This window comes from Coloeus monedula (assembly GCF_965178545.1).
Source record: "Coloeus monedula genome assembly, chromosome: 5".
Lineage (NCBI taxonomy): Eukaryota > Metazoa > Chordata > Aves > Passeriformes > Corvidae > Coloeus > Coloeus monedula.
This window is the reverse complement of record NC_138785.1, coordinates 72,703,731-72,720,618: the sequence shown is the minus strand read 5'-3', so window position 1 is coordinate 72,720,618 and position 16,888 is coordinate 72,703,731. Positions and strand designations below refer to the sequence as shown.

The following is a 16,888-nucleotide window of genomic DNA, read 5'->3' as shown; positions in this document are numbered from 1 at the left end:
ATCTAAAAGGTGGTGAGAAACCCCCCTGTGGTATCACAGTATGAAATTTTAAAATGTGTGTATTAAAAAAGAGTAAGGCTTGGCTTGCATGATGTTTGTTTTAGGCTGAAGAAGCAGAGAGAGAAGAACGGAGAAAGCTCGAGTCAAAAAGAGAGGAGGAAAGGCGGAAAGAAGAGGAGAGAATTCGTCTGGAGGAGGAACGACAGGTGGGAATAATTGTATTTACATATGGAAATACTGAGCCAGGTTTGGTTTTGGGATTGCTTCTGGGGGACTTCTGTGACCAGGGACCTGCAGGGACCACAGGGTCTGTCCTGCTCCATCCACAGCCAGCATTTGGAGCTCAGGGCTTTGACCAGCCCAGCTCTGAGTGTCTCCTAAGGATGGAGATGTCACAACTTCCCCTGTTCCCTTTGAGCTGCCAGCTGTAACCAGCAGGGCAGAAAGTGAAAGGCAGCAGCAACTGATTTTGCAAGTGTTGTGTGAAATTGTGTGATTTCATTCTAACTGTATATTTGCATGTGCTTCCCAATTAAAGATCCCTAAGCTATGCGTGTGTTAGCAGGAGTGACCCAGAAAAACAGGTACTGCTCAGCTGAAATGCTTTTGTTGAATAACTTTTCATTAGTGAGGGAGACAAACTTGAGTTCAGAGCTGCTTTTTGTACTCAGGCCATCAGTGCTGCTGGCTGAGAACTTCATGCTCTGGTGCTGCTTCAAGTTGTGTGGTGGCTTTTCTTCTGGAGGAAAGGACAGAGGTGTTCTGCACAGTCCTGAGATGAAAAATTGCAGCCCTCAGCTCTCACTGTGAATTTTTTTGGATTTTTTGCAAATTTATGTCTCTGCTTTGTAGAGATTTATTTTGATTTGTTCCAAGTGCAGGTTGTGTAAGTGGGGTGTGTTGCTGATGATATTTTTAAAAGGAAGAGACAATTTTTCCTTTCCTTTGTCAAGGGCATGAAGGCAGGATAAAGAAATTGAAAATCAAATAATCTATACATTACACATACAGATTTTATCCATGAGATCTTTATGTGAATGTCCATTTAGCTCTGGGCTTGTCCCCCCAAATCCTTTCCCTTCTGAGCTCTCATTTCCTTTCCATCAGTAGAAGTCTTGAATTTCAGAAATTGAAAGGAGAGAATGTCAGTACTACAACGTCAGGATGTGTAGAATAGTCTGAGACTTCGTAAAGCAGCTTGACCAAACTTCCAGAGGACCAATAATTCCACAGCCTCCCTTCCAAGAGAGATTTACAAATGTATTTTTTTAATATTTTCCTAAAGTTCTGGGAATTTCATCTTCTTGAAACCCCGAATAATGGGCTGGCCTGCTCAGAAGGGGCTGTAGCACAGGACTGAGATTTTCTCCTGGGATTTTACCTGGGCTTTAGCAATTCAGCTGCATCATCAGGATCACTCAGGCATTGTTGAAAAGTTGAGTAGAAAATAAGGGTGAAATTCTAACCAGAGATCTCTTCACACAGACTTACTTAGTTTTTTGGGTTTTTTTTTAAATTTTGTTTCTGTTCAGTTGAGGGGCTGAAGAATTAATATTTGGTTGAATGAAGGAACTCTTATTTGTTTCTGTTTTAATTTACAGTATTCCTAGTAAAGACTGCACTACAGCACTTCTGTTTCACCAGGCTCAGTGAAAAAGAGGAATAGAAACTGAGGCTCTGATATCATTTATTTATTTATTTATAAATTTTGTGCCCAGCAATCCACAGGGTACTTCCTCGAACTTGGAAAATTGCTCAAATGCCTGAATCCAGCTTGATGGTTACTTTAGCCAGTACCTTCCTCAGCTACTGAAGTTCTGTAAATTTTAAGCTGTTTTAGTTTGGTTTAATTATTTGTTTTCCCAGTATTTATCAGGACAGCAAGCCCACCCACCAGGCTACATCTGGAATATTATTCTGCCTCTCAGAGGAAAGTGCTTTCAATTATTTAATTTTTTTGCTTGTGTTTTAAGTTGATAATCCAGTAACTGCTGAACATTTGGAGCGTGGATCAAAGTAAATGTGTCTGACATCATTTAATGTCCATGTTCAAGTGTTTTCTTGTAATTTTAAATCTCTCTTCATCAGAGTCTTTAACAGGAAACAGATCAATTGAAGAGCTGTCCATGTTTAGGTTCCAGTTCCTGCAAAGACAGCAGCAGCATGGGGAGTGTGGTAACAACAAACCTTCAGTGATTGAGCCTTGACAGGGGGATGGGAGGGGAAACAAATTGAGTGGATATTTGATTGCTGTGCCTGTAAGCAGAGCCTGTCCTTAGGCTCAGAACATCTTATCTTTCCAATCTTGTTATAGATTCAGGATGTGATGGAAAAGGACCAGCCGCTGTGAGCAGTGAGAGGATCATTGGGTTATAGAATACATAGGATAAAATGTCATTTATTTTCCTCTAGAGGAGGAATTCTTCATTGCCACAAGTGAGGAATTCTTCATTGCCACGAGTAATGTTTTGGCACCTTGTGGACTTCACACATGATGAAACCATCCCTCCATCTAAGTTAGGAGGTGGAAAGGCAGAATTCTGAAAGGTAGCTCAGGTAGTGACTGATAGTCAGGAGATGAAAACTGGGGGGAGCTGGTTTTTTTAGAGGCATTTTGGTCACTGACATTGCTGAAGTTTATGTAATCCCACGAGGCACAAAAAATTCCGTGTTTGTCACTGAAGTTTGCCTGAGAAATGTTACAGTTGTCAGATACCTCATTTTCCCCTTCCTTTCCCAGTATCTGAGAGTATTTCTGCAGGTACACTGACAGTGGCAACTCCCCAAACAAGCACAGCCAGCTTTGGTAGCTAAATTCCACTTTGAACCTTTTTTTTTCAGTCTCTCTCCCAAGAAGTGCTACTAAAATTGTGCTGACAGGTGGGAGCTGTACCTTGAGGGAGTTCTGGGAGCTAAAATTTTGCCTAGTCTTGAGAAAAATACCCTCTGCTTCTATTCCAATGTATTTGTATGCACTTATAAATAAAATGTGGTTGCCCCTTGGCTTGAGTGTTGCAAACCAGATTATGTATTTTTAAATTCAAGTTTCCTTTCCAGTGTTCTGCTGACCTGATTGGCTACAGGCCTGAGGAGGCTCCTTTGTAATTGGCATTTGCTTCAGCTCTGCTTTACCCTGGGGATTTCCCTTTCACTCTTGGAGTTTTTTGGTGGTGAGCTGGGTTTACCAACCGACACCTTATCAATGAGAGTGAACTTCCTCTGATGTTGCAAAACAGAGTCCTCAGCCAAAACCTTGCAGATCGCTCACATTAAAGGCTCTTTTTCCTTTGCCTGTGCACAGAGATTTTGGTAAATTTGCATTTAAGTGCCTAAATAAAAATGGTCTGGATCTGCAGAGCTCTAGAAGTGGAGGGTCAGCAGGATCACAAGGAGCCTCTGCAAGGTTTGACCCTAAAGTTTTGCCTCTTTGATATTTGATCACATGAGCAGAGGCACCAAGTTTTAGTTGGTTTATGATGTGAACATCAAAATTCGTGTGTTTCTCAGCAGAGCTGTTCATTATCTGTTTGATATTTATATCCATTTTTCCTACATAAACAGTGCGTTTCTGGGGGCTGATGGAGAACCACTTTAATTTCAGTTGAAGCATCAGTTTTCAAGTGTGTATACTTCCCTCAAAATTAATTTCTCCTAAGGGAGTACGAGCTGAAAAGCTTGCAATAAACCTCATTCTCCTGTGATTTTGAAGGGATAAGGACACTTGCTCTGTCTAAGCAGTGAGGGGGACAGGAGTCCTACAGATCATCTGCTCTGTGCCACATTTTCACTGCAAAGTCGCTTTTGGCTTCCTGCAGAACCTGCACTGACAATACAAAAGCTGGATGCTGTACAAGGAAGGTTTCTGTGGTCCTTGACCCTCAAAACAATCAGGATGCTCTTCCTCATCCTACAAATTAAGGAAACAGCCACAAATAAAGGAATGACAGGGAGCAGGTGGTGGCTGAAGAGTGTCCAGTGTTTGCTCTGCCTTCCTCACTACCAGTGAGACCTTTTCCACCCAAGCAGCATCCCAGAACTCCTGAGCACTTTTCAGTGATCCCAGAAATCAAGTTGTGCCTCCAGCTGTAAGCCATAGAGAATTTTTGGGATGCTGTGGGTTTCACTTGGTAAAAGGTTGGGCTCTTGTGCAGCTGGCACAAGGAATGTGTTTGGCAATAATCCCTGGGACCAAGGTAAGAGGCAAACAGAGGGTAATGATCAGAAAGGAGCCTCACAGCAAATCCAAGTCCTCTGTGGGCAGGGGGGACTGGGTGAGAAAAAGAACAGAAGGAACAAAGGTTTGAGCGACTAATTTATTTATTTGTTCAATAAAAATGTGGTCAAAGTGGGGTAGTTTGTTCTTCACATGCAGTGGAATAAACTGATCAAAAAGAAATCTTTACACTGTTCAAGCCCCCAGTGTGGGTCACATGTAGATGGGTGAGGAGAGAGGCAAACCTGCTTCAAAAAAACCCACAGAATAAAAGCAGGCAGTTGAAGATGAGCATCTGCAGATACCAAATTTCCATCTGCTGGGATTTCCCCAGCACCCCACCCATGGCTGCGGGGTGGCCCAGCCGCTCTCTGATCTGAGCCACGAGCTCAGAAGGCAGCTGAGTGCCACAGATGTGGGGTTTGAAATGTGGGTTTGAGCCCAGTGCCCTCCGTGTGATGCACGGAATCCTGGCCTCAGTTCTGTGAGGAGATCCCGAGGGGCTGGGGGTGTTTCCGTGCCTGGGTTCTTTGTATGGACACACTGGGCTTTGTGGGAATGCTGCTGCCTGAGTTTCACCCTGCAGCTCCCATGCAGCTGCTGCATGAGCATGTGAGAGAGGAGGGTTAGAGAGATGGTGGAACAGAAAAAGCTGGGAATAAATATTCCCAGGAATCCTGACTCTGCCAGGGCTCCCCAGCTCAGCCTCCACGTTGCCTCTCCGTGGGCACTTGTGCAAAGTTGTCTCTCCTCTTGCTCTGAACCAAGCTACAGTTTGGATAAATCCTTTTTTCCTCCAGATTCAATCATAGGTGAATTTAGGTTGTAAAGCATGTGAGGCTCTGCATGAATTTTTAATTTTTAGATGAAAAAAGCAGCTGGAAATACTTAATGTCATGGAGGAAGCTACAACCACCAGGAAGCTTTGAGGGTTGACACACTTTAGCAACCAAAGCAGTGGCTCAGAGCACCTGGAAATGCTCTGCTGATCAAAATTTAGCATCTGGAAAACGAACTCCTGTTGGCAAAGGAGGGGCTGGTAGCTGAGTGCTTTGCCAGTCTCGTGGCAGAGCTGCTTTTCTGTGTGTCTTGGGAGTGGAAGTGCTGATAGGAACGCACTGGGATGCCTCCAGAAAATGCAAGGTGCTGTTTGTCAGGTAGGGAGGCACCACAGGAAGGAGCCTTGCTCGTTTGTGGGACCTTCCAGAAGCAGGAAAATACATTTTAATTATTGTTGCTCTCAATTACAAATGGGACACTCTTCTGATCTTTTCTTGGTTTTTTGCAGAACCATCTAGAAATTATTTACCAGAGCAGTTTTGAGGCTTTTTGATTGTTTTTTTTTTTCCCCCTCATTTCAAATCCTGCTGAATTACAACGTCTCTAATAGACAAGGGGAAGAACATTATTTTTGTCTTTCCAGGATCAAGATTAAATTTAATGCACTTAAAAGAAAAGAACAATTTGCTGTTGCTTCCAAATGAAATATGGTTATGTTGGTCTTGGCATCTGAAGTGCATATAAGGAAAAAAATCTGCTGTTGGATTAATTGTTGTGGTGATGAATGACCCAAAAAATGATCTTGTTTTGTCTCAAGAGCTTCCTCAGATCTGTAGATTTTTCATGAGATAGCAGTTTAAAAAAATGGATTTGGCTTTGCAGATGCACTAAGATCCGTTCAGTCCTGTTTTTCTCATTCTTGGATGTTGGCAGGATTCTTCCTCCTGACTTTCTGGGAATTTGATGGAAAAAAAAAAAAAGAGACCAAATACTCTTTGTGTTTTATCAAAGGGCAGCTCTCCCATCCCCATCTCTGGTACCTTGCTGGTTTTGGCCTTACGTGGCATCTTTTATAATATGGATATTTTTCTCGGTACTGAATGACCTGTTCCTGTCTCTTCCTGTTTTAATGGAACAAATATTTACACCCCAGCTATTTAAGGAAGCAATTACCATATTACTGTCACAGATGTAGCATGGCAAGCATTTAGAAATCAATATCATTGTTCTTTAAAAGATCAATTCCCCTGCTAATGATAGAGGAGTGTCCTGGGCTTGTCACTGAAATTTGAAGAACTCCTCTGTTTGTTTTAATCAGCCTCTGGAATGTGATGGAGGCAGAGGCCAGATCCTTTTGGAATTTCTTTGTACCAGGTGCTGCACAAACATAAATTTCTCTGTAGAAGAAACTGTCCTGTAAGGAAACATTTTTGTTCTCTGTGAGCCATGGAATCTTTTAGATTGGAAAAGGCCTCCGAGATCATCAAGTCCAACCTTCAAAGTTAATCCAACCTCCTCTTGGAGAAGAGCAAAACGAATTTTAAATTAAAATAATAGAAAACTGCAAATTTAGGAGTTCCTGGTAAAAAACTGTTGTTATTTGAAACATTTTCTAAGTAATCTGTCATGTTCCCAAACCTTTAATCACCGTTTTGCTTTGTGAAGGTGTGAATTCTACAGAACCAGGCATCACCATGCTGGGCTTGGAGTTTTCTGGGTCAGCTTTATGGCAGGCTTTAAGGCTTTAAGATTTATTTCAGGGGTAGGCAATGAAGGGTTTTTTTATTGCAGATAACTAAAAGCAAAGCTTGAAGCTTTTGTTTAACAATCAAATGTGTAAAAACCCCTTGTGTTAATATAATCATGCCTTGCCTCCTGTGCCTAAAACACTTTATACAGTCCTTTTCATTCCATGGAGGCACGGCTTGCTGGAGGAAAGTTTTCATAAGAAAAGAGATTTTCCTTGAAAATTTTGATTTTACTTGAAACTTTTGCAGGCCAGCTTTTCCTCTCCACTGTGTAACTCCACTGTACTTGTGAGCACTCCCAATGTCCTGTAGTGGCAGAGCAGAATTGGGGCCAGTAACCAAAAGTGTGGATGTTGCATCAAAGTGCAGGGAGGGGCAGGGACTTCCTGTCAGAAGCAGCAGATTCATGCAAATGAAGCAGGCAGGTTGGTATTTAAGAGTGGTTTTCTGCACTCTGTCAGCTCTGGTAAGAAGCAACCTTGGTGTGGGAACCAGCACTGGGTGTGAGATGGTCACTGCCTCGGGGGTGGCTTGTGACACTCGTGCCATCAAGGGAGAGCTTGGACTCAGTTTAAAAACTTTTTATGTGCTGGCTGCAGATAAAGAAGATGCTGCTTCACTTAAAACCTTACTTGGGAAAGAGCAAACTGACCACTTGTCATCTTTTCTGTCCAGGAAGAGGAAAAAAGGAAGGCAAAGGAAGAAGAGGAGAAGAGAGAGTATGAAGAGTACCTGAAGCTGAAGGAGAGTTTTGTAGTTGAAGAGGAAGGGGTTGAAGAATCAATGACAGAGGAACAGGTATGTGAGGCTGGTTCTGCAGTTCCCTTTCTCTTTGTTAGACTTGCTGCATTCTGTCTCGTGTAAAATGAACTCAAGAGCAGGAGTCAGGCAAAGGTTTTTCCTTGTGAAAGCTAAATTGTGTCCGTGGCACAGGTTAACCTGGAATATTCCCTGGGGAATGCTGCAGTTCCTCATACCAGTCTCCTATGGGTTATTTTAGAGTTCTGAGGGAAATGTCTCTTGCTGGAAATGAGTTCTGTCCTCCCTGTGTCTAAGAGCTGAAATAAAACTCATTCTGGAATTCAGATAATCTCACCATCAGCAGCTCTGCCTTACCCACAGAGCCTGAGCCAGCAAAGCTGAATTTGAAGTTTGAAAGTGCCCTCAGACCTTGGGGGCAATTTCTTGAGTTTGGGTTTATTTTCTACACCAAGAGAGCTGCTGTGAAATCAAATTAAAAACCAAGCTCTTGTCTCAAAAGGCTTCTGATGAGGGAATTCTCAGGACAAACCCACACTGCTGCTCCTGTGGCTGCCTGCGGAGCTGCTGCGGATGGAGGTTGAAATGTGATACTTGATATAATATCACAGCAAACCTGAAAAAGGTTTCCTGTCGTGGGAGGCAGAGTTCTTGTTTCGTCTGCTCAAAACCTGTTAGACACAATTTATTTGCTATCACATCCTGAAATTGCTCTTGGGTTGTAGCTGCCAATTTGAGCTGTCCAGTGCATTTCTGGGGAAGGAATTATTTCAGGGCCATGTGTGCATTTGCTCCTCTGCTAAAGAGACTCTGGAATTAAATGGATTTGCTTTAGTGTGACTGAGGGTGGCTTTGAGCACAGCAGATTGTGCCTAGTGTCAAGCAGCATTGACTCATTACAGACTCTTCACTGTGGACCCCTTGCCATCAAGAAAAATTCCTCCACCACACCAGGATTAACACGAAGAGAAGTTGTATCTGGTGATGGGGAATTCCTTAAGATGCAGGGAACAGCAAAATGCACACTTTTATTGACAGTTCCTTCAAAAATCTGTGCCTGTCCTGTTAGGAGATGAGATTATCCCTGAATTTTGATGTGTTCCACTTCAAACACCCATTAAAGCTGGAATGTGTTGATTGTCCATGTTCCTACAGCTGCCTGTCAAAGAGAAATTAATCTTTCTGGATGTCAGAACAGAGAAGGGTGTTCCTCACCTAGAAGAGCTTGGCAGGCAGTTGATGATGCCTGGATCTCAACCCGAAATAACTTCGGTAGGGGTGGGGAGTTAGAACTTGAATTGCAGGTGATTTAAAAGTCATACTCAGAAATTATAACAGGTACAGAGTTATTTGGAGACAGCAGAAACGAGAAAGAAATTAAGTAGCCACCTTGGCCTCGTGGTTCCTGAAGTACTGAAGCATTTCAGGATCCTGTTCGAAAAGCTGACTCTGCCTTGTGCTGTTGGAGCTGCTGTGCCAAAATGCTGTGCTGAAAATCCACCTCCTGAGTCCAGGGCTAAGCAGATAATTAATTAAGGCTGATTGACTTCCAGGGTTGCAGAGTAAGCTGATCTCCTGTTAACTTCAATGCACATTGTTTGCATTGCCTCTGCAGTGGAGCTGCTGCCGTTAATGCGCTGCATTCCAGGTGCATCCCTTTGAAATGCTTGAGCCTCCCCAGCTGTTGTGCAGCTGTGCTGCACTTGGCCATCTGCAGGAGCTGTGTCCTGAGTCACTCTGGGTTTACCTCTGCACAGAATGTCCTCGGTGTGTGACTTAACCATGCTCAAACTCACTCAGGTGTGGTTATTTTGGGGAAGAATAAAAAATTTTATGATAACCTTTCAGAAAATGCTTAAATTGTACCTGAGCCACATTCTGTCTGAGAAAATACCTGTCAGAAATCCCTCGTTAAGATTAAATCTGGATTATTTTTCTTCACAGTTCAACATCTCAGTGTGTGTAGTTAAAATTTAGGAATTATGCAATCTAAACACTTTTATAGTATTCAAACTCAGCAAGTTTTTGATGCATTTAATGCTCATGAATTTGAAATAACAATTGTTTTCCTTGCTGTCTCCAGTCTCGCAGCTTTCTTATGGAATTCCTGGAATATGTTAAGGTAAGGTGCCATTGGTTTTTCTCCTTAGATTATGTCAAATCCCTTTTGTCAAAGAGGGACATCTTTACTTCCTCTTTCATTTACTTAAATATTCAACGAGTAACAAGAGTGATACCTTCACTAAGTGTTATTTACGGAACCAGCACGAGCACATCCAGCATTGCTAAAATTGTTTCATTCCAGCTGGGTCTTGGCTTTTGGAGCAGGATGTGGCTCTTGCCCTGTGTTATAAAGACAGCCCGGTGGATTTCCCTCAGAGTTTATGGAAACAATGTTTGCTGTGGATTGAGATTTGGGACGTTCAGGTTTTTTTGTTTGTGAACATCGGCCATGGTTTTAAAAACCTGTCTCTCCATGTGAGCTCAGCAGTAAGGAGAGTTGCTGTACCAGGAGGGTGTTTCTGGGCCTCCAACACTGGCATTGGAAAGCTCAGTCCCGACTTTTCCTGTGATTCCTTCACTTTTTTCTATCCCTGCAGCTTGCATAATGTTCGGCAGGGCAGTTGAAGAAGCAGCTCACTTGTTTTAAACAGGGTGTGTCAGTCTCCCTTTCATCCCGTTGTATGGTTGGGTATTTAAAACCTGAGGTGTGTCCATGAGGATTTGTGCTTTCGATGGGTGAGGACAAACACTCTCCACTCTTGCTATAGATAGCAAAGGTCAGATGCATTTTTCTCCTCTCACTCTAACAGTGTCATGCAAATCTTTTTTTCCTAATGAATCCCTTTCTTCCCTTACTGGAATCTGAACTCTCAGGATGTGTGAGAGGTGTGTGGAAGGCTTCTCTAGCAAGCAAATCACTTGGATATACTTAGTGAGCCCCTAATCATTTTGTATTCCCAAATCTCATGCTTTGGGCTGGTTTTGCATGTCCATTATCCCAGCAAAACCCTGGACTTAGAGCTGATTTATCTCCTGGACTCACAGATTGGCCTCATGGATAACTCTCCTTAGGGAGTCCTTTGGAGTGATTGCCAGGCAGCTCTGGACAAGAGCTCAGTGCAGAGCCCCTCCAAAGCTCTGCAGGGCTGCTCTCTGCCTCTGTTCTACCTCTGTAGGTAAAAAAGGAGATTCCAGTGTCCCTTGGGATCTTCCACAAACACTGGGAGTTTTCCAAGGGATGACATGGCCGGGGCAGACTCTGCCCATTGGCCTGGGGGTTGTGGTGGATGGACCAGGTTAGTCACAAACTCCCAGTTCAGTGTTGCAGCACTAAGTTTTATATCAGTCACTCCATCTTGACGTCAGAGAAATTAAACTTGGGCTGAAAACTGAAGTCTGAATATTCGACACCTGATTTCCTCTGCAGAGCTGAGGTGCAGAACTGGGGCATCGCTTTCTTTTATGAGTTTTAAGTATTTTTCTTTAATCTTGAAAGTGTGCTTAACATATAGATTACATATTGCCCTCATCTTCTGTTCTGTTCACAGAAACCATTGACAGGAAGCAGTGCTGAGCTGCTCATAGCTGTCTGAAAAAATGTATAAATTAATTGACATTTTTTAAAAAATAAAACTGAATTTAGCTCTTCTGTTGAATAATTTCTTATGCTGGTATCATTGACTGGAGATAGCTCAACCCCATGCTTCATTCTTAAATGTTGGAGTTAAAATGCAGCCTCTTGCTCTGTTTCACCCCTTGCTGAGGACAGCAGCAGCATCACCCCTAAAATGAAATGAATTCAGGAAAATGTGGATGTGTTTTTGTTGCTGAAGGAAAGTTAAACCTGGCTCTAGAACATGATGGATGTGGAGAAGTGTTTCATTCCCTTGGGACCTCACATTGTCACATTCCAGAGCATGCATGTGGGGTGCATCCTAATCCCACCCCACCCCCTCGGGCTCTCATTCCCAGCAGGATCTGTCTTGGGAAGTTTCCACTAAACGTGGTCATTGAGGGGGAACATCTTTAAGTGAAGGTTTAAGTCCTGTTTTTCTTGTTCATGTGGCTTTGCACCAACCCCCTTCCCCCCCCCCCCCAGTCCCTTTAAAAGAAGATGTGACGAATGTTGGCAGTTCCCAGCTCTGAGAACTGAATTCCATGGACTGGTTCCAGTTCCATGTGTTCAGTCCATGGTATTCAGTTCTCTAGCTTGGCTGCATCGAACTTCACAACTGCTAAATCTGTGTGTGGCTTTTTTTTTTCTGTCTGATTTTATTAATGAAAGAGATTAATCTATTTCAGCCTCTCTTTATTTCTTCAGTGGCCTCCCAGTGTATTCTCAAGACCAGAAACAAAGGACTTTATTGTTGGAAGTATTTAATTTGTTAATGGAGATGCAGCTCCTGTGGCTGTACATACATGGATTTTAGGAATGTAGTCCTGAATATCAACTGAGCTGTCCAACAGTTTTATCTTTTCCAAGCTCCTTACAAACACCGCATCCTTTTGCACCTAAACAGTTGAGTTCCTAAAACTTTGGCAGAGAAGAAAACAGGAACCAAGTAGCTCAGACAAGCAGTGCAGGTGTTTTCTCTGGAGCTACAGAGAAGCACAAAACCAGATGTGAGCAGTGGTGGCTGCACCCTGACTGAGAAAAGCTGCAGGAAGAATCTGTCAAAAGCAAAGTGACAATTCGCAGTTCCAACAGTGACAATTTTAATAAGGTGTTGGCTTGCTTAGGAAGATTATTATGGCATTAATACACACGACATCAGTAAAACAGACTAAAGCACTTAATGCTGCCAGTCTTGCCTGGGTTTTATGTAAGTGCTGATGCACACCAGTGAGCGTTTTAAAAGGTGCTTTGAAACATCCCTCGAAGAAAAAAGGGACCTTGATGAAACACGCTGGAAATTAAAGGTAGCAGCTGAGGAACTCAGGAGGTGGGGGAGCAGAGCCATGGCTGTTCCTTGTGCTCATCCTGATGGAAGGAAAAGTCCAGGATCAACGCTGGCAAATGTGTTTGAGTCTTGCCCTAAGTGGGTCAGAGCACTCAGTCTTTCCACAGAGCTCGCTGCTTTAGGTAACTTGAGAGTTTTTTTCATCAGAGGAAAGTGCTTACTAGGAAAAGTTAGTTACAGGGACAGGTTCTGCTTTGTCTGGTTAATGCATTTTTTATTTGAATGGAAAAAAACAATCCCAGCCTTCTCATTCATCAGCTTAACTCTTGTTTGTTTCCACAGAAAACAAAGGTTGTCCAGCTGGAGGACTTGGCTTCACATATGGGTTTAAGGACACAGGTAAGCACTGACTTTTGGGGTGGAAGCACTAATTTTTGCTGGGTCCCTGCCTCCTTCTTAAACCAGAACTCCATTTAAGTGTGCAGTGGGTTACTTAAAGGAATTTATCTGGTTAAAATCTAAATTATAATTTCCTTCTGCAGTCATATAACGACAAGAAAAAGAGAGGTAGAACTGTAGAACCCAGTCTTAAGGTCCAGTGGACCTGCATGCTTGGAGTAACTGTAGAGTAAACCCAGCCATAAATTCAACAAGTTGTTGCTTTGGGTTGGTAGGAGAGGTTTGTTTCTGAAAGGAGCAGGAAAAGATATTTAAAAAATGTGGAATTATTGAGCAAGGACCTTGGAGAAGGACCTCAGTGTGCTTCATGGAACTTCATGGTACTGCACAGCCTTTCCATGGGAAGATTCCTGTAACCCCCTGCTCCTTGAAACAGCCAAGTAATGGAAATAAAAGTCTCATTTAAGGAATAGGGGAATTTAATTTGAACATCCCGAAACGCAAAAGCAATTCATCCCTCTAAGACCAAAGGGCTTACTGCATCTCTCCATGTGGGAGTACTGAATTCCTTAACCCTGAGGGATTTAAATGTAAACCCCTCTGTAGTTTATCTGAACGTGTGAAACGTTTTTTGCTTCCCTTTTGATCAGCCTGTTATTCCTTTTTCTCTTCTGCACAGGATGCAATTAACAGAATCCAGGACCTGATGGCAGATGGCACCCTGACAGGTGACAGCCAAAGCACAAAGGGGATCTTTCTGTAGCTGGTGAAGAGGTGGTGGTGTAGAAAATGCCTGTTGCAGAGAGAGACTTCCAGTGTCATTCCTGTTTTAAGGATCTAGTAGGACTTGATGGCTAGATGTTTCTATTTTATTTGTTTACCCATCTGCTGAAGGCCTCTTGGGGTTGCTGAGCAGCAAATGGTGGCCTCTGAACTCTGAATTTGAGAGGATCACTGGGATGATTCGGGGTGGCTTCCAAGCCTGGTGGCTGAAGCCAGGACTGGGATATGGCATGTGGGAGAGACAAAACATCCCAGAGCACTGCAGGATGCTGGAGTCAGTGAAGTGTTTTTCCCAGCCACGTACCCACCCAGTCCAAGTTGGAATGGCAGCAGAGACTGAGCCTGAACAAGGCTGGTTTATTGCTGGGCAGCCTTGTTCTTTGCAAGGGTGAAGTAGGGGAAGGTGCCAGCACAAACATTTACTGACCTGATCCTGTGCTCATGGCTGGGGAACAACTGTCTCAGCAGGTACATGTGGATGCCCTTTTAAATGCCCTAAAAGTGCTTGGAATAAGGATAAGGATGTGTTCTGTCCTGGCTGGCTGTGGCCCAAAGCCAGGGAGGCTCTGCCTTGGTGTAGTACATAAAAACAGAGTTCTGTTCTCAGTCAGGTTGGAGCAACTGAAATATGGAAAGTGAGCTGCATTCCCTGTCACAGGGGAAGCTGGAAAGGCTGAGCTGGGCCCCACAAGGACTCTCAGTGCCCTCCTGGCCCCTCCTGCTCTGCCCTTCTCCACCAACTGCCTGAGCTGAGAACATGAGCACCAAAAAAGCAGGGCTATGAGGATGGGGAAGGGTCTGGAGAGGAATCCATATGAGGAGCAGCTGAGGGCACTTGGCTTGTTCAGCCTGGAGGAGACGGAGCTCAGACCTCACCATGGTCTGCAGCTCCTCCTGAGGGACAGTGCAGGGGCAGCTCCAATCCCTGGGACAGTGACAGGACCTAGGAGAAATGACTGGAGCTGGGTCAGGGGAGGTTTAGGTCGGATATCAGGGAAAGGTTCTTCCCCCAGAGGGTGCTGGGCACTGCCCAGGCTCCCCAGGGAATGGGCACAGCCCTGAGGCTGCCAGAGCTCCAGGAGCATTTGGCCAGCGTTCCCAGGCACAGGGTGGGATCGTTGGGGTGGCTGGGCAGGGCCCCGGTGGGTTCCTTCCAGCTTAGGACATTCTGTGATTCCATGAAAACGAGGCACCTGTGGAGCTCCCAGCCAGCTGTGCCCAGTGCTCAGAACGTGTTCCTTTGAACAGAATGAGCATTCCCAGGGCCCTGGGCTGCTGGCACAGCCCTGCTCCAGCACCCGGCCGTGGCGAGGAGATAAAAGCCAGCCTGGCCTAGATAGGAAGTGCTGCCTCAGCAGCTGGAACGTCCCTTCCCAAAGCAGTGACTGATGCCTGTGGGGAGCCCAAGTGCTGACTGCAGGGTCCTGTCTTTGCCCTGCAGGTGTGATTGATGACAGGGGAAAGTTCATCTACATCACTGCAGAGGAGATGGCAGCCGTGGCCCAGTACATCAAGCAGCGAGGCCGAGTCTCCATCGCAGAGCTGGCCCGGGCCAGCAACTCCCTCATCAACCTCCAGCCTGACAGCAGAGCTGTGGCTCCAACCGTGGCCTGAGAAAAAGCACTGCAGGAGTTCAACCTCTTAATGAATAAACCACGTAATTAAAAGCAAACAAGAATCTCGCCGGTCCGTTCGTGGTGCCTGAAGGTAGGATGCTCTTGGGAAGCATCAGCTGCAAACTCAGAAGTTTTGCTTTTCCTTCTGTTAGAACTGGTGTTAAATGGGAGAGTTGATTGTACACGAGACTGGCCAGGAACTCAAACACTGATGCACCTGTAGCCCTTGGAGATCAATAATTTATCCCTTGGCAGTCAGTCTCACGTTGCTATAAACAAACCTTTTATCCTTTGCACATTCTGATGTCTGTATCAAATAGATTGGGGGTTGATTGCATTCAGGATTCTCCAGGCTTGCTCTGCACTGTGGAGCTGTTTAACTTCATGATGGACACAGCCATAGGTATGTAGGTTTTGGCTTCTGTACCCACACTGGAAGGAACGAGTAAAAAGAAAATATTCTAAGTTTGTCTTTGTTCTTGCTGAAATATATCCCAAAACTCTGGAAAGAATGGTTGCTCTGTTGTGAAAACTTCCAGGGGCTAATTCAGGAAACCTTTGCTATATAAGTATGTTTTCCTTGGTTTATATAATATAAAAAGTTGGCTTGCAGACAAGCTGCATCATTTCCCTGTAGCCAAGAGACAGAAGCCCCTCCAGGGAAGGGCTAACTCGGCTCATTTATTGTGCAGGCCAGTTCTGCTGATACCAACCAGATCCTGGTGATTCATCCTTTGAAGTCAGAGCCAGCTCAGAGTGTCTGAAGGTCTCAGACACCCCCACCCTGTGGCCTCTGTGTTCTGCAGGTTTGGGGGTTTTAAAATAAAAGCTTCAGACACTCTGAGTCATGCAATTAATGTTCCAAGTTAATGATTATTAATGTATTAATTGTATGGGTCACTGTATTTCCTGCGTAAGAATATTTATTTTTTAGATCATTCCTTCTCCTTTCTGAAATCAGCAGAATCTATGTGGATAAATTGAGGAGGAGAAGAGGCTTTGTCTTTGCCAAAGTTCGAGTTAACTTGAGCAGACTAAAAGCCACGTTAGCAGTGGGATGAGACAGCAATAAAACAATGGAAGGAAGCACTTCCTTTTAATCTCTGCACTGCTGCTGGATGTGAGAGTGCAGGAGAGTGGAGTTCCACCAGCACCACGTGTTGGTGTGAAAGATCAGCACATTCTTAGTGCTGTACAACCACAGCCAGCAAAGAGTTATTTAGCATTTGAGGCTTGTAAAGTCTCTTACTTATGGATTTCATATTAAATTTTAAAAAACATTTGGTTTTGCCATTATTTTTTTGTTCTGTCTTAAACTACTCTTGTAATAAAATCAACAATATTGAAAGAATTGCAGAGGTTTGTGTTAGAAATGGGCAGGGACACAGCTGGGGTAAGACATGACTATGTAGCTCTGCCAGCAGCTGCTCTGCTCTCTTAATCCTCTCCCACCATTTCCATTCCTGTTCTTTTCACCCAGCTGCATCCTCTCAGCACTTAGGAAAACTCCTTTTCCTCTCATTTTGCTGCATGTGAATTGTGAGGCTGGGGACTTCCATGAGCCAGGGGAAAATAATGCAGGTAACAAAAAACATGAGGGGGCTTCTAACTCTGCTGAAAACTCCTGTGGAACAAACTCTGCTCTGCCTTGAAGGAATTCTTCCACTTCTCTGTGTTTCCTGAGTG

At 44.1% G+C, this 16,888-nt stretch overlaps 1 protein-coding gene across 1 annotated transcript in view; it reads left to right on the top strand.

Annotated features, from left to right (window-relative positions):
* Window positions 1–16,547, top strand: part of DDRGK1 (DDRGK domain containing 1) — a gene marked incomplete at its 5' end in the record, with an annotated part of 34,197 nt that extends 17,650 nt beyond the window's left edge. Inside the window, 6 exon segments of the mRNA XM_082281298.1 lie at window positions 105–206; window positions 7,417–7,539; window positions 9,584–9,622; window positions 12,747–12,803; window positions 13,483–13,531; window positions 15,028–16,547. Of these exon segments, the coding sequence (XP_082137424.1) occupies window positions 105–206; window positions 7,417–7,539; window positions 9,584–9,622; window positions 12,747–12,803; window positions 13,483–13,531; window positions 15,028–15,200 (543 nt within the window). The 3' untranslated portion in view covers window positions 15,201–16,547.
* Window positions 16,548–16,888: the final 341 nt, after the last annotated feature.